This window comes from Anthonomus grandis, chromosome 5 (assembly GCF_022605725.1).
Source record: "Anthonomus grandis grandis chromosome 5, icAntGran1.3, whole genome shotgun sequence".
In the NCBI taxonomy this organism is placed as follows: domain Eukaryota; kingdom Metazoa; phylum Arthropoda; class Insecta; order Coleoptera; family Curculionidae; genus Anthonomus; species Anthonomus grandis.
In genome coordinates, this window is record NC_065550.1 from 29,205,484 (window position 1) to 29,230,257 (window position 24,774).

General features: G+C 29.6%; 1 protein-coding gene across 1 annotated transcript in view; it reads right to left on the bottom strand.

Moving 5' to 3' along the window:
- LOC126736684 (1-phosphatidylinositol 4,5-bisphosphate phosphodiesterase epsilon-1-like) overlaps positions 1 to 24,774 on the bottom strand; it is a 201,417-nt gene that overhangs the window by 64,544 nt on the left and 112,099 nt on the right. Inside the window, exons 4-6 of the mRNA XM_050441179.1 lie at positions 17,336 to 17,469; positions 9,541 to 9,681; positions 9,067 to 9,212 (exon numbers count right to left, since the gene is read on the bottom strand). Coding sequence (XP_050297136.1) covers positions 9,067 to 9,212; positions 9,541 to 9,681; positions 17,336 to 17,469 — 421 coding nt within the window. The remainder of the gene's footprint in view (positions 1 to 9,066; positions 9,213 to 9,540; positions 9,682 to 17,335; positions 17,470 to 24,774) is intronic.

Consider the following 24,774-nt stretch of genomic DNA (forward strand, 5'->3'; position numbering starts at 1 on the left):
ATTTTCATAGTTTTGTGAGTTTGGATACAAATCAAATGATGTAGAGTCTTAAGACATATACATATAAAATGTAGTAGTATTATTTGACACTTGACTTTGTACTGACATTTGCGATTCAAATGCATCCGATGCTGTTGTTGATGGTCTATCTGTAGCATAAGACTGAGGCTCAGCAGGCTGAAGCACTATATAGGAATTATAGTCCATTTCTTAATCCGTAGGATCACACGAAAGGGTCTATAGCCATAAAACGGTCGTAAACCATTGGCGTCCCACTTTTCAAGTACATTAAGACCTGAATGTTTTCATTTGTTGGGTTTATTAGTGCAAGAAATAGGCCAATTTTAGCCATAAATTCTTTGAATTACTTAAGTAACTAATGAACAAGTTCTTTTTAACCCTTATAAGTAGATATTGTCTAGGTAGGTAAATATGGAGGTATAAGTATTATAGGTACGTAAATTGTGCAATCTTAAATGCAAACAGGTAGCTATATTTTATGGTATATAATGTAGATATATCCTAAAAACTTAATTTATTTTTCAGTATTGTTGCGCATTTGTTGTAAGAATGTCAAAGTTTAGCCCCGTAGTGTGTAAAGGTGTTTTAGATTTTAAAGCAAGGACTATAGTACTAAACGTACATGATGCACAATTGTGCATTAAATGCCTCTAAGTACTGTTAGAAATCTAGTTTCTACATGTGCCAATATGACAGGCATAAGTAAAGCAACAATTTACAGACTTCTTAGTGACAGAAAAAGTGAAAACCGTGAGAACTTGCCTAAGAAGAGTGTAAAGAAAACTGCCGGTAGGAAGCCGATAGCAGTTGATGAGACAGCAAAGCATATCATCAGGAGGACAGTACATTCATTTTATTTTAAGAATGAACTCCCAACTATCGACAAAATTTTGACACTTAGAAGACGAAAATGTACCAGAAATGGGAAGAAAAAAATTATGGAAAATTTTACACGAATTACATTTTTCTTGGCAAAAGCAAAATAGAAAATCTATTTTAATAGATAAAGAAGAAATAGTCTGTTGGAGAAGAAAGTATTTAAGGCAAATTAAGGAGTATCGAAAGGAAGTAAGAAACATTTATTATGGACACACCGTGAGCAAGTGCTGGCAGGATAAAAATGTTGGAAGCTCCCGTCAGGCTTTTTTAGAAGGTTTATCGACTTTGGCTTGAAGTCTCTTTCTGGAAACTTCTCCTTTCTTTTTCTAAAAATCTTTATCTAATAGATAATAGATAAAATCCAACATTATTTATAAATTTTTCAGATAATTATTTAACCTAAAAATTAAAATCAATATCCATAGTCGGGACGACACTGGCAACCCGTTTGTCATAAAAATGAACTCAAAACCATTGTTCCGAATTTTACGACCTATTGTATTTGAGACCATACAGGACTTGAAATTGGTAAAAACAGCCTGGTTTATCATTTTGTTACATGTAGAAAAATGGAAGACTCACCCTTTATTTATGCTACTTCTGCATAAATAATAAGGCACTGTGCTCTCACCAAAAAGGAAATAGAGTATAGAAACCTTTGACATCGAGCTTTGTACTAAACTTGGCGCTTGGAATGATGCGTCTGATCCTGGTGTTACTGGTCTACTTCTAGATGGAGACTTAAGCCCAGCAAACTGAAGCACCCCATATGAAGTAGATGTATTTTGCAGCGAATGTTGTACTGGACGCGGAGACCGGTATAATCGAATAGTGTCCATAAAAGACACCCTGCACTCGAACATATTGTCTTCTGATATCGCATCTAAGAATGGCACAAGTGACATTAAAAATGCTTTGTTGCCAAACGTATCTTTCTGGTCGTTCTTACTTTGAAGTGCAAAATTGTCAGACAATAGCTTCGTCATTTCCCGAATCTCAGTTACACCCAAAGAATCATTCCTTGGTCTTTTTCTTGTGATTCCCTTAGTTGCGGCTGTAGGTGTCTGAACAGGAGATGAATGCAATGGTGGTGTCTCATCTGGAATAGCCAGCTCAGTATCAACCTTTTGCACTGTTGTTACTATTTTATTGCTACTTGTATCATCGCGGAAGTTAGATGCAGTTTCTTTTATATCTAATGTAGGCAATAGAAAAAGGAGGTTATCAAAATAAACATATTTCTTCTTTTTCTTTGCTGATTGCCCACTTTGGGTTAGTTTCATCGCTCTTACCTCTTTTCGAAATTGATCTCGTAACGATTTCCAGCTCTTTTCCTATAACAATAGAGAATCCGTTTTATTTATTGTTAAAATCTATATCTATTATGCAGTGTGGCCCAATTTTTTTTTTCAAAATATTCCAGGAAAATTACAAATAATGGTGCCACATTTTTGTTGGCCCACCCTGTACTTATTAGCGAATAATATTTTACATTACTTAATAAAAACAAGAATTGTTTTAAATATGTTTTTATTGTTTTAGGTATATTGCAACGGGAGCAGATTTTGCAGCTTTGGAATATGTATTCCAAGTTTCGAAAAGTGCAATCAGATTGATTGTTCGGCAAACTTGTGTGGCAATATGGAATAAACTACAGCCGTTGGAAATGCCACAGCCCAATACTGAATTGTGGACTAAAATAGCCGAAAAATTTTACAGAAAAAGTAATTTCCCAATTGTGTGGGAGCCATCGATGGCAAGCACATCCGACTTGTTTGCCATCCGAATACAGGGATGCACTATGTTAACTTCAAAAAATATTTCTCCATTGTTTTATTGGCAGTATGCGATGCAGATTATTGCTTTACCGCAATTGACGTGGGAGCTTACGGCAGAGAAGCAGATAGTAAAATCTTCGGTTTTCGGTCGAAGGTTGGCACAACAGAATCTTGAACTACCAGGAAACAGACCGCTTCCAAACGCCCCAAATAATTCAATCCCTTATGTTTTTTGTAGCTGATGAAGCATTTGGTTTGGGTGGAAACCTGATGAGACCTTATGCACGAAATAATCTATAAATTGAAAAGAGAGTTTTTAATTATCGATTAACTCGGGCTCGCCGATATGTTGAATACCAATAAGTGAAGGGTTTTTCATACCAACATACTGGTTTCTGAAGATTTTGCCACTGACGTTACAAAAGCTGCTTGTGTGTTACACAATTTTGTACGAAGAAGAGATGGAGTTGATTCAAATAACGAATCGAGTTGCTTGATGGAAAACAATTCAGCCATTGGCACAGGAGGGCCGTCTGTGGGGATTGCGATTAGAGAAGAATTTAAAGATTATTTTGTAAGTCGAAAGGGAGAACTTTTGTATCAGTATGACGTAGTGTAATTACTGCTTTTACCGTAATGTATAAATTATGCAAAAAAAAGAATAAAGTATACCTAGTTTGTACCTACCTAAATTATTTCTTTCCTGAACCGGTAACTCGTTCCAGTTTTCGTACATAACCATGGCCACTTCTTCCCACATTTTCGCCTTAACATCACTATTGCTATAGTCTTTGCTTTTCATATCGTAAATTCCAGGCCGTTTTTCAATTTCGCAAATAAACATTTCCATGTTAAACATTGTCTTCGCCTGTACTCTTAACGAATCCGTCGCACGCACCCTCACCTCGTCTAGTTTACTTCGTACTGAATAACGTGTTGCGTTGCGGCGGCGACGATATGAACGCAATCAAGAGCGTTCTATACGCTCACCGCCGACGAAGGTAAACACAACGCGACGGATTTTCCGTTCGTCTAGTTGCGCTCGTTTGATAGCACGGTTTTGATTACGACGTGCAAATCGCCACGTCCCGCCGCGTGAAATACGCCGCGATTATTCCGCTCGTGTAGTTTGGCTCTTAAGATACTTAACGTATTTTTTTCAAAACTTTCCAAAACAGTATTTTATTTTAGTCTGTCAGGATGTTTTCAAAGATAAAAATTATTTTTCTTTAAATTTCTTTAAAATTCTTCGTTACAAACTTGTGAAAATTTTTTAAAATTTTGAGTAAAATCGATTTTTTAAATATACGGAAAATTTGACATTTTCGATTCTTGCAATAAATGCCAAAAATGACCAAAGCAGGTTTTTTTGGCTTTGTTTGATATACCTCATTAGACCTTGTCTGGAAAACTGACAATTTCCATTATATTATAGATACACATAGAATTTAATATATTTGTGATACTATCAACAAAAATATTTGCCAAAATATTCACATCCGCACTATTATTTGTCCATTTAGTATCATAAAGATAATCATGGAGTTGGTTTACATTGTAGCTCTTCATACACCTACGTTTAATACGAATATCACGATTTTCATTTATTTTCAGAGCAGGATGTACAGCCAGAATGCAATGATCACTTATCTTGGGTGTTAAATGAACCTTAAATGACAAATTCGCATTATTTGTTGCCATATAATCAATTAATGTCTGACTTCTATCTGTAATACGAGTAGGAGAGTCCACAATTTGAGAAAAACCATTTGAGTATATGGAAGAATTTTTTCACCATAAAATGAAGGTTTAAGTAAATCAAAATTAAAGTCTCCTACAATAATGTTGACACCCTCAAACGCACTAACCTGATCAAGATACTCATTAAAAAAGTCCACAAACTTTGCATTTTCAGTTTGAGGTTGATGATATAAAACAGTACAAAGATATTTGACTCTTGATATTAAAAATTCTAGCGATAGACACCATACATAACTTTGAACACACTGTACATATTTTAATTTATATTTGAGATCACTTCTTATTAATGCCATGACTCCTCCAGTTCTTTTATTATCTGTCAAGCACTGTTCAATATGGTAACCATCGACATTCAACTCACACAAATCAATATCTGCACAAACATGAGTTTCGGATAAAAGCAAAAGCTGTGGCTGCCAATCACTTACAAATACATTAATATTATCTTTATTATTTAAGTATCCCTGGCAATTAAAATATATAACACTCGAACCTAAGATTTCAGAATCTAATTGCTATTTATTAAATTTATTCTTTTGAATATTTTTGATTCTTTTAAGAGTGTCACAATTAGTTCTATCTCAAACCACATGATTAATATTAAGAGACAAGCCATATTTTTTATTCGACAACATACAATTTGAACATTTAACAAGAGTATTATTACATTCTTTACTGTCATGATTTTCACTATATTTTGGACAAACTTCGCTTTGTGTATAGTCTTTACTAACATGACCATTTTGACAACACTTGTAACACATAATAATGCCATATTCATCGAACACAGGACAGCGATTCCATCCTATATTGATTCTTTCTCTTCCTATAATCAAACTGTATGTATTTTCATCCACCTCAAATATTAAATTAAATCTATTTCTAACAATATTTGTTCGCCGTATTACCCTCATATTAAAATTTTTTGACCCATTATTTAAATCATTTTGCTTAATTACCTTTGTTATTATATCACTGTCACTATTTACATTTTCATTTTCATTAACACCTACCACTTTAATACGTCTTTGTAACATTTTGGGTCTATCAACACTATAGCTTTCACCATGTTTGCTTTGAATTTCTGATTGGATGTTGGTAATTTCTTTTTCCGTACCACAGTTAAAGATTAATCCACCTTTCTTTGTTGCTCTCCCCAGTGTTACTCCGATTCCGATGTCTGTTGGATTTACTTTTGTTTTTAAATCTTCCTTTATTTTTTTAATATCCTTTGGAATCGCGCCCTTCTGACTAAGAACTAGGACCTTACTTTGGGTGATCGATGCATATGATGGTTTCTCAGACACCCTTTTTTCAACAATATTATTTTTTAATTACATACTTTTTAAATACGCAATTTCTTCTTTAAGGCTGATATTTTCAGCCAATAGTGTATCAACTTTTTCATTAAGTGCATTAGTTTTACTGACTAATAGGTTTAAGTTACAATTCATATGATCTATCAAGTTTTGGTCTATGAATAGATCCTCAACTCGGCTTCTTTTTCTCGACCTCTCGGGTCTGTTACTACTGTCAGTACATGTTTTGCATTTCCAACTTGTTTTCTTTAAGTGGAATCCTCTTAAAACAACATTTTCACATTTTTCATGGAAAAACTCATTACACTCTGTATACTCGATAATTCCCTTAATATCATCAAAACCTTATTTACACTTGTAACACGTAGAACGGTGACACTCGCGTGAAGCACCGGTCCCGCCATGGTCGGCGACCGGAGACAAAAAATATCATAAAAAAAGTTTTATAAATATCTTCATCTTATAAATTTTGGATAATTTTCGACGATATCGAATACAACGAATTATCTTTTGAATATATGAGAATTTCAACATTTTTTATTCTTGTCATCGATGCTTTATTTCGTATTTTTCTCCAAAAAGGACCAAAAACATTTGATGACATTTTTGAGGATTTTTTTGTTTGTTTTTAACTAGGCTAGTCTAGAAAACTAGATAATTAAAATGAGACATAAAAATTACTTCGCATAGGACAGTCCGCAAAAAAAATCAAAATTAATTAAAATTTTTTTGACTAAATTTTAAATACACACTTTTTCTAAAAATTACTAAAAAATAAACCTACTACTTAAAATTTAAATAAAACTACTTTTTGATTTATGACCAGTCTAAAAAACCAGATATTTGCTAAAAATAGGCCACATAAATAAAAATTATTTCCTATAAAAAAGCCGTAAAAAAATGTAAGATGTCAATAAGAATTTGTGTTCTACACATTTTTAAAAATTTGCCAAAATCAAGATTTGACTTCTATGGACTCATGACAAATTACATGAAAATTAAAAAAAGATCGTTTAAAAAAGTTAAGGGAAATTAAAAAAAATATATTCAGCAGAAGTACATTTGAAACTTTTTGAAAATTCCTACTTTTGAAAACTGTATGAAAAGTTTAAAATTTCGATTAAGATCTTGCAGAATATAAAAAAAATATTTGTTTTTACGTTCAATTTATCTATGCAGCTTTTTGCTAAATAAAGAATATAATTATAATTTTTTTTCAAAAATGGCCAAAAAAGGGTTTCTTTAGGCTTATTTTAGTACCTAAACAGATCAGCCAAGCTGGCATTGTAAAATCTGGAAAATATATAGAATATTTATAAAAATCTATTTTACAAATTTTCGGAAAATTTTTGAAAACTCACCAAAATTGAGATTTTACATCTATGGGTTCATGAAATTGTGATTTGTTTAAAAGAAGTTAAAGAAAATCACCATTTTCTTTTCTAGTCCTGGCTTGTCCTGTGAGGAATCAATTTGTTTTTGCCCAATTTTCATCAAATTTCCAGAGTCAGGAACCAAAAAAAAAAACAAATTAGAAAAAAATATTTTAATTTTGTAGAGAAAAGCCAAAAACAAAATAAAACAAAGGTAAAAACACAAAGTCACGGTCTCATCAAATCCATATAATTTTTTAAAAGCTACACGTGTTTCGCTCCTATCGCGCTCCTCGAGCATCATCAGGCCTAGACCTACACAGATCATATAACAACTAACAAACTTGTTGTGTTCTTACTATTGAGATTTTTCTTACTAATTGAGATTTTTCATCTAGAATTTCACGAAAATTGTGAATTCTTTGGAAAATATTATTAGAAAAAGTAACTTCGATATTTTCTTTCCCTTACAGTGGGTGGAAATTCTGAAAAGTAAGGAAATTATTTCAAGATGTTTCGGGAAAATTTTAAATCAAATTTTATCCAAAAATGTGTAAAATTACAAATGTGCGTAAAGTGTTTTAAACTATTTTTGAAAATTCATCAAAATCAAGTTTTTACTTCGATGGATCAACGAAAATTGTAATTAAATTAAAAAATAGTTGGAAAATTAAAAATTCTTTCAGAAAAATTAATTCCGATATTTTATCTCCTTTACAGTGGGCAAAAATTTTAAAAATTAGGAAAAAAAGGACATTTTTCAAAACGTTTTATGACAATTTTAAATCATATTGTAGGCAAAAAGGTCCAAAATTACAAATGTGTATCGTGTTTCAAGCATTTTTTTAAAATTCTTCAAAATCGAGCTACCATCACATCTATGGGTTACCGAAAATTGAGATTTATTTAAAAAACATTAATAAAAGTGAAAAACATTTTTACAAAAGTATTTTGATTTTATTTGTCTTTACAATGAAAGAACATCGCATACAAAAGTCAATCGTATCCACTTTTGTTATGCATAATAAACGCAAAACATTCATTGAGGGTTTTGTTTAATAGTAATATATAATTTTGTCACAAATTCTGCTATATGTAAATTATCAGATCCTAATATTATATTACGTAATAACATTAATATAAGAGTTAAATATAAAAAAAATTCAGGTTATTATAAACAGTAAATACAAATAAAAAACGCACTACTAGTGTTAATATAAAATAACAAAATTAAGATACTTAATTAATAAAACTTAAAAATAAAATGTAGATTATAAAAAGCCATAAACTAAGAGGACAATAATTAAATATAAAAAACGAAACATGGGTCAAACATTACCATGTAAAAATATGCTCTCTTAATAATCTTTTAAAATAATCAATATTATCACAAGTTTTTATATTGTTAAGTAATCTAATTAACTCTAGCAAACCTTTATAGAAAACGGAATTAAGCATTATCTTATCACTTATATATTTAGCTAAAAGTCCTTTCTTTAACTTTAATATATTAAAATAAACATTAAACAAAATTCTATATACATGTATTTTAATACAGATATATTTTACACCAGACAATTTCAGAGAAAACAACTAGACCAAATTTTCGATAAATTGCATATTTTTTAACTTATAGCATTTTAGCATTTCTTACTAAAGCGAAAAGAAGGAAGAGGAATTTTCCAGATTTATTATTATCTATCCTACACTCTATATTTTTTAGCCTTAATACCACAATATTAAGTTCACTGGGTTAATTATCTTCTGACGCGTGAGTTTCACTGAGAAACAGGATCCTATATTCGCAGTTCTTTACTAGAATAATTACTTTTTACTAGAATACAATCCCCATTGGTCAAAAAACCATTCGAATTTAAATAGACCATTCTTGAGTTGTATAATTGCTATAAAAAATAAAACAATCAAAGGACTTACTTGAGTCCCGCAATAATCTCCATTGCTCCATTAAAATTCCCGATATTCCACGAGGAAAGGGCCACCCGAAGGACACAGGACACAACCGCCCTTCTGGCATCGTGGGTGGGTTGGGAAATTATCAATTGAGTCACCCAAGCGCTAACCTAAATAAAAAAAACAAAAACAAAATAAGCCCAATAAAAATCACTCTCGATCCCGTTTGTAAAACTGAAATCATGTAAACAAATTTTCCAAGGTATAGAGCAAGGAGAAAAAGGCAAAGAACGAAAGGCGGATACATGATTTTTCTTTCAGTCATTTCCAGCTGTTTTCTTCTGGGTAATTGAATATCTTATGTGACTTTGACTGAGTCCCTTTCATATTTTATCAAGGGAAATTGATTTTATTTGAAAGGTGACAAAAATGGGGCGCGAAGTAGGTAAAAAAGCCACTTTGTAAGAGTTAAAAGTTCTATGGCATTTAGTTACTTACCTCGTTAAATCGCTTGATAAGTGTGGCAACAGAGGATTTGGCTGATTGGGACGCTGTGTTGCCAGATAGACTGGGCTCAGAGGTGCCGGTGCTGCCCCCTAAGTCAGCTGTCACCTGTCGTAAGTAATCGATAGGTGGAACCTGAAAAAACCAACAGACTCCTTATTAAATTTCACCTCTTTAGGTATTAAGATTAAATTAAACTAAAGACCTTTCAATTAATAATTTTTTTAATAATAATTTATGTTATCTAGACAGTTGCTATTTTGTGAAGAAAATGCCTAATGCACTGGCTACTTGTCCTAAAAGTTATTTTTTTTTATTTGACTACTCAGGGTTAATATAAACATAAATATTTAATCAATGCATAATTTAAATGAACATGAATGTTATTTATTTATTTTCTTAAACAGAATTTACGTTATAGCTTTACAATTAAGTTTTTTTGGATTTATTGTTGAAAATACTGTCTACAAAGGGAATAATGTAGATTCACCTTTTAATGCAGTTTCGATATTAATTGGCTCATCTTAAAATTTTAAGAAGTTAAAACTTTCATGGATTCCCATCACTTATCCCGAACTTTAAGGGGGTAAACTCTTTAATGTAGAAGTAATTTTGCTATGCCCTCGGAAAAGTAAGAAAGTTTGAACGGGAGGTTGTGCCGCGAATACGAAATTTCCCCCAAAATAAAAATAATTAAAGGAAAAATTTATTCTGCATTTTCCATACGCAATTTTAAAAGTTGTATAAGAAAGTGTCAATTTTTTTTACTTTAGGCCGAAGTTATTTGGAATAATAAGAAATATTATCGGAAAAATGAATTTTGAAATTTATAATATTGCAAAGTTTTGGAAATTGAGATAAGTTCTTTTCTACATTTTTTTGGTACTAAGATCTACGAGGGATAAAAATAGCGAAACATAAAGAAAAAGTATGTTTTTTCTATTTTGGTCTTTTTTTTACTGTATCTCTAAATTGTCTTAACATATTACGTTTCTTATATATTTATATGCACTACATACAATAAGTATAATTTCAGTATGATCCCTTTAAAAACTGGAATCTGAAAGGTGTGAAAATATTCAAAAGTTAAGAAAAATTCAATTACTAACTATTTCTAATTTAATTTTCTGTTTACGGTCCAAATAGTCTTAAAACAAAAGTTTTATCACTTCTTTATGTTCACCGAATGCTGAAAGCATTATTTTATAACGATCTAAGTAATATTGAAATCTGGGAAAGACTTACAAACTTAAAATTTAAAAAAGAAATTTCTAAAATTGTCTCGAAATTCATATCTCCTGTGAAATGTTAAAACCTAAAAACTCCATTTCTGTAAATTTTATAGAAGAAAAAAAAACAGTTACAGTGGTGCCTTTTCAATTACATGACTTTTATATTAATATTTTTGCCGTATATAAATCTAGGATGGCAAAATTGTTAATAGTAATATGTTTTGTTTAAAGAATTATCATTTCTTGTATATAAAAAAAACAGAAAATGATAATCACTATAAAAAAAGTTAATTTTCAAAGGGAAAATCTTACAAAAGGCCATGACTTAAGAGACATTTTGGGTAAAAGCAAAATCTTTTGCATGTCTTGCATGTCAACCGAATTCTTGTGACATTTTTCTTTAAGGAGTTTATTGAGTTGACAATACAAGCAACACATCATACAGATCGTGTTATCGTGAGCTACGTATTACCCAAAATAATGGCAACACCGCTTGGTTGCGGCTTGTAGGCGGTGGAATTTTTCGTTTTTATTTTTTGAACCGGGAGTAAGCAGACCTCACTTTGCTGTGTTACTGCACGTTGCATTAATAATTTTTGAGCGTTATTTTCGTGTTTTTTTCACTATGGCTGTTTATACCCCTTCCGAAAGAGTTCAACTAATTAAATGGTTTTATGGAGGCAATTCCGCAGTACAATGTAGAGATTTGTTTTCAGTGACATTTGAGAATAGACCGATTCCTTGTGCAAAAACGGTTTTAAATGTGGTTACAAATCTTTTTGTCTTCAAGAAGAGAAGAAAAATGCGACACAAAACGTCAAGAACCACCTGTTGAAGTGGTCCAGGATATAGAATGGCGGGAAGAAATGGTTTGCAGTACCCTAAAACTTGTGTTGGAGCGGAACTGGGAATAAGCAATAAAACTGTTGCTCGTATCTGGAAAAAATATGGGTACAAATGTTTCAAGTATTCAAAAACTCAGGAAATATTTCCTGAAGACCAGTAGCGAAGAATGGAATTTAGTGAAACCATGATGGAAGAGGCAAATGAAAACGAATATTTTTAGAAAATATTTTGTTTTCTGATGAATCTTCTTTTCCATTACATGGCAAATACAATCCTTCCATTGTTCGTTATTGGTCTCAGGAAAACGAGCACAGAAGTTTTCAGTTTCGTACTCAGTATCCTCAGAAATTGAATGTTTGGGCAGGTATTTTGGGCGACAATGTTATAGGGGCATTTTTTATTGATGGCACTTTAAACGCCCAAAAGTACCTTGAGTTGCTGGAAAACCAAGTTCTTCCTGCCATTCAAATCCTACCTGATGTAGACCTGGAATCGGTTTATTTTCAGCAAGATGGCTGTCCTGCTCATAACGCGGCTAGGGTAAAAGAATTTTTAACAAATACTTTTCTTAACCGCCTTATTAGTGGGACTGACGATTTTAATGGCCTCCTAGATCTCCAGATTTGTCTCCAAATGACTGTTATCTGTGGGACAGATCATTTACAAGCATGAATTTAGTAGGCCAACAAATTTAGAGGAGTTGCGAAATAAAATTGTCGATTCCATTTTACCTGAAACTCTTTTGGAGGTGCGAAATAGCTTTTACGATAGGTTAAGTTTTTGTTTAGCGAAAGAAGGCGGTTTATTTGAGCCTTTTATTTAAAAAATGACATGTTGTTAAGTTTGTTTATTAGAGTTTTAGTTCTGATTTTTTATTATATTTTTATCAAAGTTGATATTTTATTTTTTATTAGAATAACGCTTTAATTTTCGTTATGCAAAACACAGCATATTAAACATTTTAAGATTACAATTCTATGCGGATAAATTATTATAATTTTTTTTCAATAATGACCAAAAAATGGTTTCTTTAGACTTTTTGTTAGTACGTAAGCAGATCAGTCTGGCAAACTGACATTGGAAAGTCTAGAAAATATTTATAGAAATCTATTTTACAAATTTTTGCAAATTTTTTTAAAACTCACCAAAATTGAAATTTTACATCAATGGGTTAATGAAAATTGTCAATTGTTTAAAAGAAGGAGAAGAGCACCAATTTCTTTTCTAGTCCTGGCTTTCCTGTGAGGAATTAACCGTGAGGAATCAATCCTGTGAGGATACAATTTTGACATTTAAAAAAATTGACACGGGACTTACATATCTAGTTTTTAAACTCCATTACTACACCTCAAATATTTGATGAAATTTTTGTGAAAAATTACTGTTTTTCGTTCATATTATCCAATCTAATAACGCTGTTTTTATACTAAATATTTATATATATATAAAATTATATCAAATTGAAATAAACAGTATTATTAAATTAAATATTGAATATATAGTTTCTGCAAAAACATTGTTTTCCATCAACACAATCCTTCGATTCGGTAGTTATATCTACTACCGTTATCAAGGTAATTAAATTATATTTTAATAATTTAATACCAAAATGTTTAAGATTACACACCATCATACAAAAATAATAAAACACATAAAATCTTAGAAAGAGCAAGTAAAGCGTTATTAAGAGAAAGAATTCAATTTCATAGATATAATAAAATTAATTTAAATAATGAAATACAAAAATTAAAAAATGACTTATTTAATTTAGTTAATTAAAATGATTTCAATCATATATGCTTCTGTATAAATAAGAGTTGTTTAAATAATTTTCAAAAACCAAAACAAATTCACATAAATAAAATAAATCTACTTTAAAATGAAAATATAAATCAAAAAATTTTAAACACAAATAATAATCATTTTATAAATAAAACTGTTATTAATTTGTCAGATAGAGTTTTATCTGATACAGAAAAACTTGTTCTTTCTAAAGGTCTCAATTACTCAATTACTCCAAAAATTCTGCCTAAATTAAATATCATTTCAGCTATAGAAAACGCAACAAGAAACTTTCCAAGGGATCAACGAGATGAATTTAGAATTAAAACAAAGATAAAAATTGAAAAACCAATTAAAATTGAATAAAATTTAAACTCGTTAAAATTAAAAGCTTTAAGGACACTTAAATTTGATAACACTATTAAAATACTTTCAGCCGATAAAGGTAGTGCTACTGTTCTTTAGAATGTCAACACTTATGAAAATAAATTAAATTTATTAATTAATGATTATAAATATTCTAAATTATCTAAAGATCCTACAGAAAAAATTAAAAGACAAATTTATAATTTACGTAAAAAGCATAAAAACCAACTTTCTGATATTGATAGATTTAAATTAACTCCACATAATAGTAAAACAATACAGTTTTATGGTTTACCAAAAATACATAAAATAAATGTTCCTTTAAGACCTATAGTTAGTAGCATAAACTCACCTACTCACCCTCTTGCAAAATATCTTTTAAATATTTTAATTATTTATTATTATAGATTCTTACATTAAAAATTCTCAACGCTTTTTAGAAAAACTTTCTACAATTTCTTTTAACCCTCATGATCTATTGGTAAGTTTTGATATTGTAAGTCTTTTTACTAATGTTCCCGTTAAGAAAACTTTAAATATTGTTAAAAATATATTAGGAAATAATAATAATTTAGCAGAACGTACAACACTAAGCGTTAGTACAATTTTAGAACTTTTAACCTATTGTGTAAAAACTACTAATTGCCAATACAAAAATGAATTTTATCAACAAAACTTTGGTATAGCTATGGGTTCTCCTATTTGACCAATTTTAAGTAATATATTTATGAAAAATGTTGAATCTGAAATTATTTATACATTTGATAAAAAACCTAAAATATGGTGGCGATATATTGATGATATTTTTTCAATATATCACCATGATGAAATAGACCTTATAATTTATTTAAATTACATTAACTCCAAAGTATCTACTATAAAATTTACTTTTAAAAAGGAGGCTGATGGTCAGCTTCAAGACAACGAGATATTTTAATTAAAAAAGATTTACACAATTTTGAAACTAGAATTTACCGTAAACCAACTCATACTAATAGATATCTTAATTTTAATTCTAATCATCCAATATTAATAAAAAGAGGAGTGGTAAAAAGTTTATATGATCTCTCAAACATTGTTTGTAATAATCAATATTTAACAACTAAAAAAGATTTTATTAAAAATATCTGAATACAAAATAATTATCCCAAAGAATTTTTGGACAATTGCTTTAAAGAGTTTGATAATCCATGTATAAAATTGAATTAACCAATTTTTACGACAAATCTTATTTTACCATTTATTCCAGGTTTTTCTAATAAGATAAAAAGAAGTGCTAAAAAATGTAATATAAGAACTATTTTTAAAACATATTACGATATTTATTAACAAAAACTAAACCTTTTAATGAAAATGAATTTAATAAAAATGTAATATATAAAATTCATTGTACTTGTGGTAAATTTTACATAGGTGAAATTTGTAAACCATTATCAAAAAGAATTAATGATCATAAATCTTACATAAAAACAATGATTTTCAAAAATCCAAAATTACACAACATGCATTCGAAAATAACCATAAAATAAACTGGACTGCTTTCTCAATTTTAGCAAAGGAACCAATTTCAAAATTACGTAAACTAAAGGAAAGTGCATTTATAAAGTTAAATGAAGATAAATGCTTAGCTACTTGTTCGGTTTATTTTAGTAATACTTGGAGCCTTTTGCTAAAAAGAGAGGTAGAACAGGGCATTTTCAAAATTAATTAATAATTTAAAATATTTGATATTTATATATTCTTTATTATTAAATTACATTAAGATTACACCCCTTTAATTTTAAAGAAGTAACCTTTGAAATTTTCAAAACAGTTTGTCAAACTATTAATAAACCGTGACATTATATTAAAAAGTATTTACAGTATTGTCGAATTAGGAAGGAGTTTTGAAGAAGCAGAAAAGATAGCAAGAAATTTGAAAGATAAGTATATTTTGTTTATATTTTTAATTTAATTTAATTCTACTTTAACTACCTTGATAACGGTAGTAGATATAACTACCGAAGTGTTGGTTCAAATAGGATATTTTAAAAAAAAAATTAGGTCTTCTAGTCTCGTGGTTTTTATTGTTTTTTAATTTTAATATTTATAACAAAGTTAGGTAGGATATTGAAAAGAAGAAATAAGCTGAGAGATTGATAGATTAAACCTCAGCTCCTAGGTATATAAAAAAATCTATTATACCTCAAATAAATTGATGTATTTATTTTAGATAAGTATATCGAACGGTATCATTATAGATTTGACTTAATATTTCTTTTAAATACGTGAATAAGTCTATTTTCTTTTTCTTTCCAATTTGTGAGCGTGTGAGATAGTAATTTCTAAATTGATTTTTGCTCTAAGTGACGTAATACCCAATAAAATAAGTAAGTCATTATAATTTCATCACAGCAATACAGATTTTATTTGACTTTCATTGCTACATAAGTTGGAACTTTTAAAAATATGAATCAAAATTTAACCTCGTTAAGAAATGAAAAAATTAGGTTAAATTAAAGATGGGTTTCTTTTAAATGTTCTTAGTTGTTTACTTTCTTTGAGCTTCCACAGGAAGATCAATTCGTGGTTCACCTAAGATACTAAGAGACAGTAGAAAAACATAGCAAAGTGCACTACGTCAAAAATTCCCGCCAATTTCTTTAACTGCGTTCATGAATTAACTACGGAAGAACCTAGTAAAATTATAAAAAAAATTATAATACTATTTTTCGAAAGGGATATACCTAGCAAAAAAACGTACTGTATTTTTCTTTTAAAAGGCAAATAATAATTATATTTTTTTTAAAATAGTCATGTCAACTCACTATGATTTACCATTAAACATTTTAAATAAACTAATTCTGGAATCAAAGAGAAAAAAATGGTATATTCATTTACTATGTTCTAACTTAAATTAAAATAGCAATGTGAAATACAATTTTTTTTTATTTTGAAAGTAAACTTACTATGTTTTACCATTGGAAAACGACTCAGTGACGACTGACTACTAGGAAATTTCACAGGCCAGAATACGCTTAAATTTAGGAATTGTTTACTTTCAGTTAATAGAAAATACCTAGTAGATAGGATTACCGCAAAGAAATATTTTTTAGAAAAAAATTAATTACTAGATTTTTTCTTTGGAGATATAGAGATTAGTTAAGATTAAAATTATTTAAAGATACAACATTAAGTTTCTAGTTGTTAAATAAATTGTCATTTTAGTTTAGGGTAAGATAGCCAAGCCAAGATAAGGAAGATAAGGAAGCCAAGCTTCACCTTCACTTTTTGTATTAATTTTATTACAATAAAGTCATTATTATTATTATTACCATCCTCCATGATCCATGGTCGATAATAAAGTCGAAAATGTACATTTTTTGGAATTAAAAATTATCGTATTTAGAGGAGATAAATATTTCATGTTTTGCAATGAAAGATCTAAATGATCAATTTTCCCATTTTCTAACTTCTCAATTCCCCTGCTTCTACCAGTAATTATCTATCACTTTTTGACCTGTTTGAGTATGCCTTGAAGAGACTGAATATGATCGAAATGTTGCTTATTTCATTCTTTTTACCTGGTAAAACAGTTGATACTCGGTATCGGCCAATCGTAGTGCGACTTCTTCGGGGAAGTGTAGCAGTTCCTGCAGCTCCTCCAGTTCTGCGCAGTGGGGCGTCTGCGCTGTGAGAGGACTCCTCTTCTCCAGCTCTACAATTAAAAAAGAAATACTTAAGATACATAGAATAAAATCCATACAATAGAACGTATATAAAATGATTATTGGACCGATTTTTCAATTAACCCTCAGACTTAACAATGCGGAGGATGTTTAAAGTTGTCTCGAATTTTCCAGTTTTCTACCCTTTTTGCATGTCGCTGTCAATATAGCGCCGTATAACGTCTGACCTCTTTACGACGCCCTTAGAATAAATTTATTCGGCATGTGTGTAAGTCGGCCCTAAATATTTATGAAATTTTTTTCTGATGACGGGTTCGGTTTGATGTGAGTTCCAGGGGTGGATTCTGGAATAGGGATAAATATTTAAAAAAAATAATTATTATCATTCATTCTTAATCATTTTCAAAGTTAAGCGATCAGGAGCGATCTTGTCTCAGTAGCGATTTTAAAGAATATGATCGGGTAACTAAAAAACATAAAGAAGTTGTTTTTCTTTTCTTATTGGATTGCGAATTATGAAATAATTATTACAGCAGTGATTATTAAAGCGACTTTAATATTTTTACAAATTGTTTGTTTTCGTTTCTGTACTGTAATTACTGGAACCTGTTAAATGTGTTTATAATTTTTCGAACCTCATTAACACAAGTAATAATATCGTCGACGCATCTTTTAAAACAGGGGATTTCGAAATTAAAATCTGATAAACATTTCTATTAATTTCATAATTATATCTGCACATATCGGTGATAAACAGTTTTCTATACCTAGACCGAAAATCTGTTTATATTATTTTCCATTAAAATTTAAATAATTTTTATCAAGTATAAAATCTAGAAGTTAAATAAATTATTCTTTTGATAGATTACAATGCGGTTGAATGTCTGACCATTTTTTCTGAATAATTCGTATAGTGAGGTCAGTTGTAAATAGAGAAATAACATGTAAAGGAATTAGTATATAATTTTGGGAAATAATAACATTTTAGAGGTCAGAGACGATTTCAAAAAAGTTCCGTGTGTAATATTGGTCTATCAAATTCATACTGTAACAATTCAGAAAGAAATTTTGAAAGGTTATATAGTGGGCAAATAATAAAACTTATAATAGATCTATGTGGGCTAGTTTCTTTATGTATTTTAGATAATAAGTACATTTTGAGGAAAATATTATTTGAGCATTATTTATTTTGGGTGTTAAGTGTTAGATATTTGTTTTAAGAATTACGTACATATTTATATAGGATGAAATTGCTTTTTTTAGAAAATCTTCTTTGATCATTGCTACAGTAGTACCTGCTCTTTTTATAATTACATTTGGTTGATTTTTTTCAGATTGTTTTGCGTTCTTAAATTTGCCAATTAGAATTTTGTATCGCAATAGTTTATAAGATTTTAGCTATAATTAACAAAAAAACTATATTTGTATTTTGTTTCTTTATTGACTGGCAACCTGTAAATTTTACCATAACAATGATTTTTAAAATTTAGCCTTTTAAATCAATGATAAATTACTCGTATCTCTAATGATATCAAAAATATGATAAAAATATTTATCTTAGCATTAATATTTATTTATGAAAATTTATATTAATTTTTACGTAAAGATAATCATTTTAAGTGTTATTCTTCTTATCAGCGAGCAAATAAGAAAATGTTTATCCCAGCAGTGTTTTCTGGAATGATATTTGAAATGCTCAAAAATGATAAGATACTTATAGCATTTTAATCTAAGTAGTAACTTAATAAAAAAAAATATATTTGTTTCCTTATCGGCAGGCAACATATAAAATATTTATCACAGCAGTGATTTTTAGGATTTGGCGTATTGAAACAATAATATTTAACTTGCATATGTACTAATTGCAAAAATAAGTAAAAAATATTTATCTGAGCATTAATTTTTTAGTTAACATGTATGGAACAATTCATTTCAATATTTATTTTAAAACAATGATTTTGAGTTTTATTTTTTTTGTCAGCAAGCGAATTTTAAATATGTAATTACAACAGTGATTTTTAATGCTACGAGGGCGGGTCAATAAGTCCGTGACTTTTTGAATTTCCCGCCTCTGATCAACAGAGAACTGTCAGTTGACGCCTGTCAAAATTTGAACAAGCTGCGTCATTTAGTTTATGTTTGACAGCTGTTGATAGCAGACTACCACTCGTTTTGAGAAGAAAATGGAAAAAAGTGAATTTCGTGTGCTCATTAAGCATTATTTTTTAGAGAAAAAAACCATCACTCAAACCAAGGCTAAGCTTGATAAATATTATGGGGACTCTGCATCATCCATTTCCATGGTAAAGAAGTGGTTTACTGAATTTCGATGTGGCCGTACAAGCACGGAAGATGTTGAACGTTCTGGACGCCCAGTCGAGGTCTCTACATCCAAAACAATCGAAAAAATTCACGATATGGTTTTAGCCGATCGGAGATTGAAAGTGAGAGAGATTGTGGAAGCCATAGGTATCTCACATGGTTCAGTAGTTTCAATTTTGAATGATTATTTGGGTATGAGAAAGCTTTCCGCAAGATGGGTACCGCGTTTGCTCAAAATCGACCACAAACGCAACCGTGTGACAATTATCCAGGAGTATTTGGCGTTATTCAACCGCAATATGGACGAATTTTTGCGTCGTTTCGTCTACGGTGGATCTATCACAACACGCCGGAGACCAAACAGCAGTGAAAACAGTGGATTTCTCGGGGTGAATCGGCGCCCAAGAAGGCAAAGGTGGGTTGTCAGCCAATAAAGTCATGGCGACCGTTTTTTGGGATGCACGCGGTATAATCCGCATTGACTATCTTCAAAAGGGGAAAACAATCAATGGAGAATATTATACCAACTTATTGGATAGATTCAATGAGGAACTGAAAGAAAAAAGACCACATTTGGCCAAAAAAAAAGTTCTTTTCCACCAGGACAATGCAAGGATCCACACATGTGCAGTTTCCATGGCAAAAATCCATGAAATACGTTACGAATCACTTCCTCATCCGCCCTATTCTCCAGATTTAGCCCCCAGTGACTATTTCCTATTCCCAAACTTAAAGAAATGGGTCGGCGGAAAGAGATTTGACTCCAACGACGAAATCATTTCTCAAACAAATGCCTATTTTGATGACCTCGACAAATTATATTTTTTCCGAAGGGATAAAAAAATTAAAGAAACGTTGGACTAAGTGTATAGAACTCAAAGGAGACTATGTTGAAAAATAAAATAACTTTTTATAAAAAAACCTGTCTTTTATCCAAAAAGGCACGGACTTATTGACCCGCCCTCGTATTTAGAATTCTTAAACAGTAGCTTTTTCTATTATCCACTTACACAATAATCGCTGTAGTACTTTTTATGATAATTTCAGTAATAATTTATAAAATTAAAAAAATTATATTTCTTTTTTGGCTGAAAACTTGTAAGAAACTTATCACAGCAGTGATTTTTAAGCTTCAGGCACTTAAAGCAATGATATTTTACACTTATCGATGTAAGTCAATGATTTTAACAATAAGTGAAAAATATTTATTTATCTCAGTAGTGATTTTCGAGTTTAAGACTACTTGGTATTCTCAAGAAATAGCCTTTGTCTTATCGGGTTGTAAATTTTAATTTATTTATTGCAAAGTAAAAATAAGACGAATATTTTGAATTTTATTCTCCTCGTAAGCAAGTAATTTATAAAATATTTATCATAGCAGTAATTTTCCTGTTTGCAACTCTAGTATATAAATAGCATGATAGTCTCAGCAATAATTCAGTGAAATAAAAATAATATATTTGTGATTAAAGACAAGTAAAATACTTATTGCAGCAGTGATTTTCGAGTTTAGATGTCTGAAACAATTTATCGTAGTATTTATTTTAAGATAGTGAATTTAATTTTTATTCTGCTTGTGAGCGAACAATTAATAAAATATTTATCACAAGAGTGATATTAAAAACAAATTGGAATTTACAAAAGGTATTTTTCTTTGTCGGCTTGCAAATAATAATTTATGTATTGCAGTAGTGATACTCTTAGCAATAATTTAATAAAAGAAAAATAATATATTTGGCATTAATAGCTAGTGTTTTATGTATTTATTGGCTATTAAAAATTTATCACAGCGGTGATTTTTATGGTTCAGCATACATGGATAATTTACTCATAGCGATAACGATTTGAAAATGTAGTCAAAAAATATTTATGTCATTATACATATTTAGGATAAAATTGTTGAAAAAAATAATTTTAACATTAAAAGACATTATTTATTAAAATGATTTAATAACTTATTTAAAGACAGTAATTCTATTTTTCTTGTCAGTGAGTACATAAGAAAATATTTATCACAGCCACGATTTTTGTTATCACAGCTGTAAAATTAATTTGCAAATTATAACCTATTTTTCTCAATAGCAATTTTATAATTGCAAATCCAGGTTACTTATAGGATTTTACTCTATGCAGTAATTTAGTAAAAATGTATACATATATCTGTCTTTTGTTTCCTGATCGGTAGGCAACATATGAGATATTTGTCGCAACAGTGATTTTAAGGTTATAATGACTGTACCAATTCATCTAAACATTTATTTTAAGAAAAATATTTTGAATTTTATTCCCTTCATCAGTGAGCAAATTTTAAATTTATTATCAGAGAAGTGATTTTCAAGGCTATTTTAAATTAAAAAAAAATTATATTTTCGTTTGTCGGCTTATAAATTATAATTAATTATAATTTATTTATCGTTATAGTGATCTTTGTCACAATCTCAGTAATCATTTAGTAAAATAAAAATAATGTATTTGTTTATGAAGCTAGTTGTTTTGTTTTCTTATTGACTGACAACTTAAAAAAATTTAAAATAAAAAAATTTGTCACAGTAATGATTTTTCAGGCTGCTTGGAATTTTTAAAAAAAAGCGTTTGTTCCTTATTATGTTACAAATTGTAAAATATTTATCGCAGCAGTAACTTTTAAAATTAAATTACTTAAAACAGTGATAGTTTAAGCATATCGATAATATTTTTAAAGATCATTCAAAAAATATGCTTAACAGTGATTTTTAATTTTAAATGACTAAAGAAATTTATCGTAGTATTTATATTAAGAGAGATTTTAAGCCATATGTTCCTTGTAAGCGAACATATAAAATATCACAGCAGTGATTTTTAGATTTAGATATCTGGAACAATTCATCTAAATATTTATTTTTTATTTTCTTTGTAACCGAGCAAACTTTATAATATTTATCATAGCATTGTTGTTAAATCCGTTTGAATTTTTTTTTCGGTTTGTGAATTATAATTTATTTATTGCCATGGTATTTTATATAATAATTTCGGGTATAATTGAGCACAAAATATATATTTGCGTTTTGTATCATTATCGACTGACAACGTTTAAACAATCTATTACAGTATTCATTTATAAGGTTAAGCCATCTTAAACAATGATAATTTACTGATATTTATCATGGTTGATTTCAAATATTATTAAAAAAATTATTATCTCATCAGTGATTTATAAGAAAAAATATATTGAACAATTTATCTCATTATTTATTTTAAGACAGTGATTTTAAGTTTTAAGTCTACTTGGAATTCTTAAGGAATAGTTTTGTGTCTCATCAACTTGCAAATTATAATTTGTTTACCTCACTAGTGATTTTTATGTTTAGATTTTGTAGCAATTATTTTTTTATTAAATTACTGAAACTCAGCAGTAGTTTATTAAAAAAAAATATATTTGTGTTTTGTTTCCATATCAGATGTCAATATATCAAATATTAATCACAACAATGATTTTTTTATCACTAAAAACTCAAAAAAATCGACTTTGATGCCATTTTCTGCCATAAAGGCCTATTTATATCAAAGCCTTTTAAACGATTTAAATAAAATGATACTTGTCCTATAAAATAAACTAAACTTTACAGAAAAATATAATTTTTGAACGACCTATGTCGTAATTATGAAACTAAAATCGGTAGAGATCACGAAAAGTTTCACATTTTTATTATAAGAAGTGATCCAGTTATACAATTAAAATACAATTTTACTGACAAAGATGTATTAGAGAAACGAGATGCGAGATAAAGGAAAAATTTAAATTTTTTCCCACAAAATAACCCTTTTTGGCCTTTACATTAGAAACCACCCTTCCTTCTGCCTGAAAAAATCCATACAGGTAACGCAGCAACCAACAATGTTCCCTATTAAAAATTTAACCCTGACACACTTTTTACCCCCCCGTAAATGCAAAGTCACCCTAAACTTCTCGTGTTACCAAGTTTCAAAAAGTATAGCAGGGAAAAAAACTGGGATATCCCCGAACCATTTGTGCCCGACGAGATTTACCTTGAAAAATCGAGTTTTTTTTTTATCTGTCAATGGAACAACGTTCGAAAGGTTTGCCATTAGGAAATGGAGTTTACGTGTCGCACGTTGTTCCGCGTGCGTTTAATGGTAAAACTTGTTTTTTTTCCATCAAAGGTAACATCGATCACACACACAAACGCACACATAAATCCAACAAATTTCCATTTTTCCCTCGTCGCGGTGTCTTTGGGAATTTAAATTTCATTTTTCCGGTGTGACTGCCTGCATAATTCAAAAAAATCGCTTTTGCATTTCCGGAATTCTTACGACGCGTTAATCCACCCTGGGATGTGCAAGCGCCGGGGTGTGATTATCTCTCGAATCGGGGGCGTATGTTTTTTTTTCTTTTTTTTGCATGGTATATTACAGGGGTGGATTCTGTGTAATATTTTTAAATGCCAGAGTGTTATCTATAAAACCGTAAATAATGCAAAAATTAATACTTGAATTGAATTATCCGTTTAGAATGAAAAATTTAGTGATTTCAGGTGAATTTGTTTTATGTTCATCAATAAATTCCAAATCCTGAAATTATATCAAAACTAAATCTTATTTCTTTAATAATAGTCATAGTTAATTAGTAATAAAGTCGAAGTTAACATTAAGCTTCGGCTCCTTGGGTAATTATGTGTATTACTGATTTTTTTTTTCAATTTTGAAACAATCATGTCTAAAGATAATGTCTTAATAAGGATTCTAAGTTTTCTTGAAGACAGATAATAGAAAGTGTACTTGATCTGCTTCTATTCATAATACATATAAATGATATTCATAAAATTTTAAAAAATTGTTTAAGAATTTCGGTCTTCGGCACTAGTTTTGAAGAAGTAACGATATTATTGAATGAATGAATTGAACTGTCATTGATGTTAAACTGGCTATGTGTAAACGAATTAAAATTGAATTCACAGAATACTAAATGTATGATATAGCTACAAAGCTGATATCCATTCATATAATGTAGG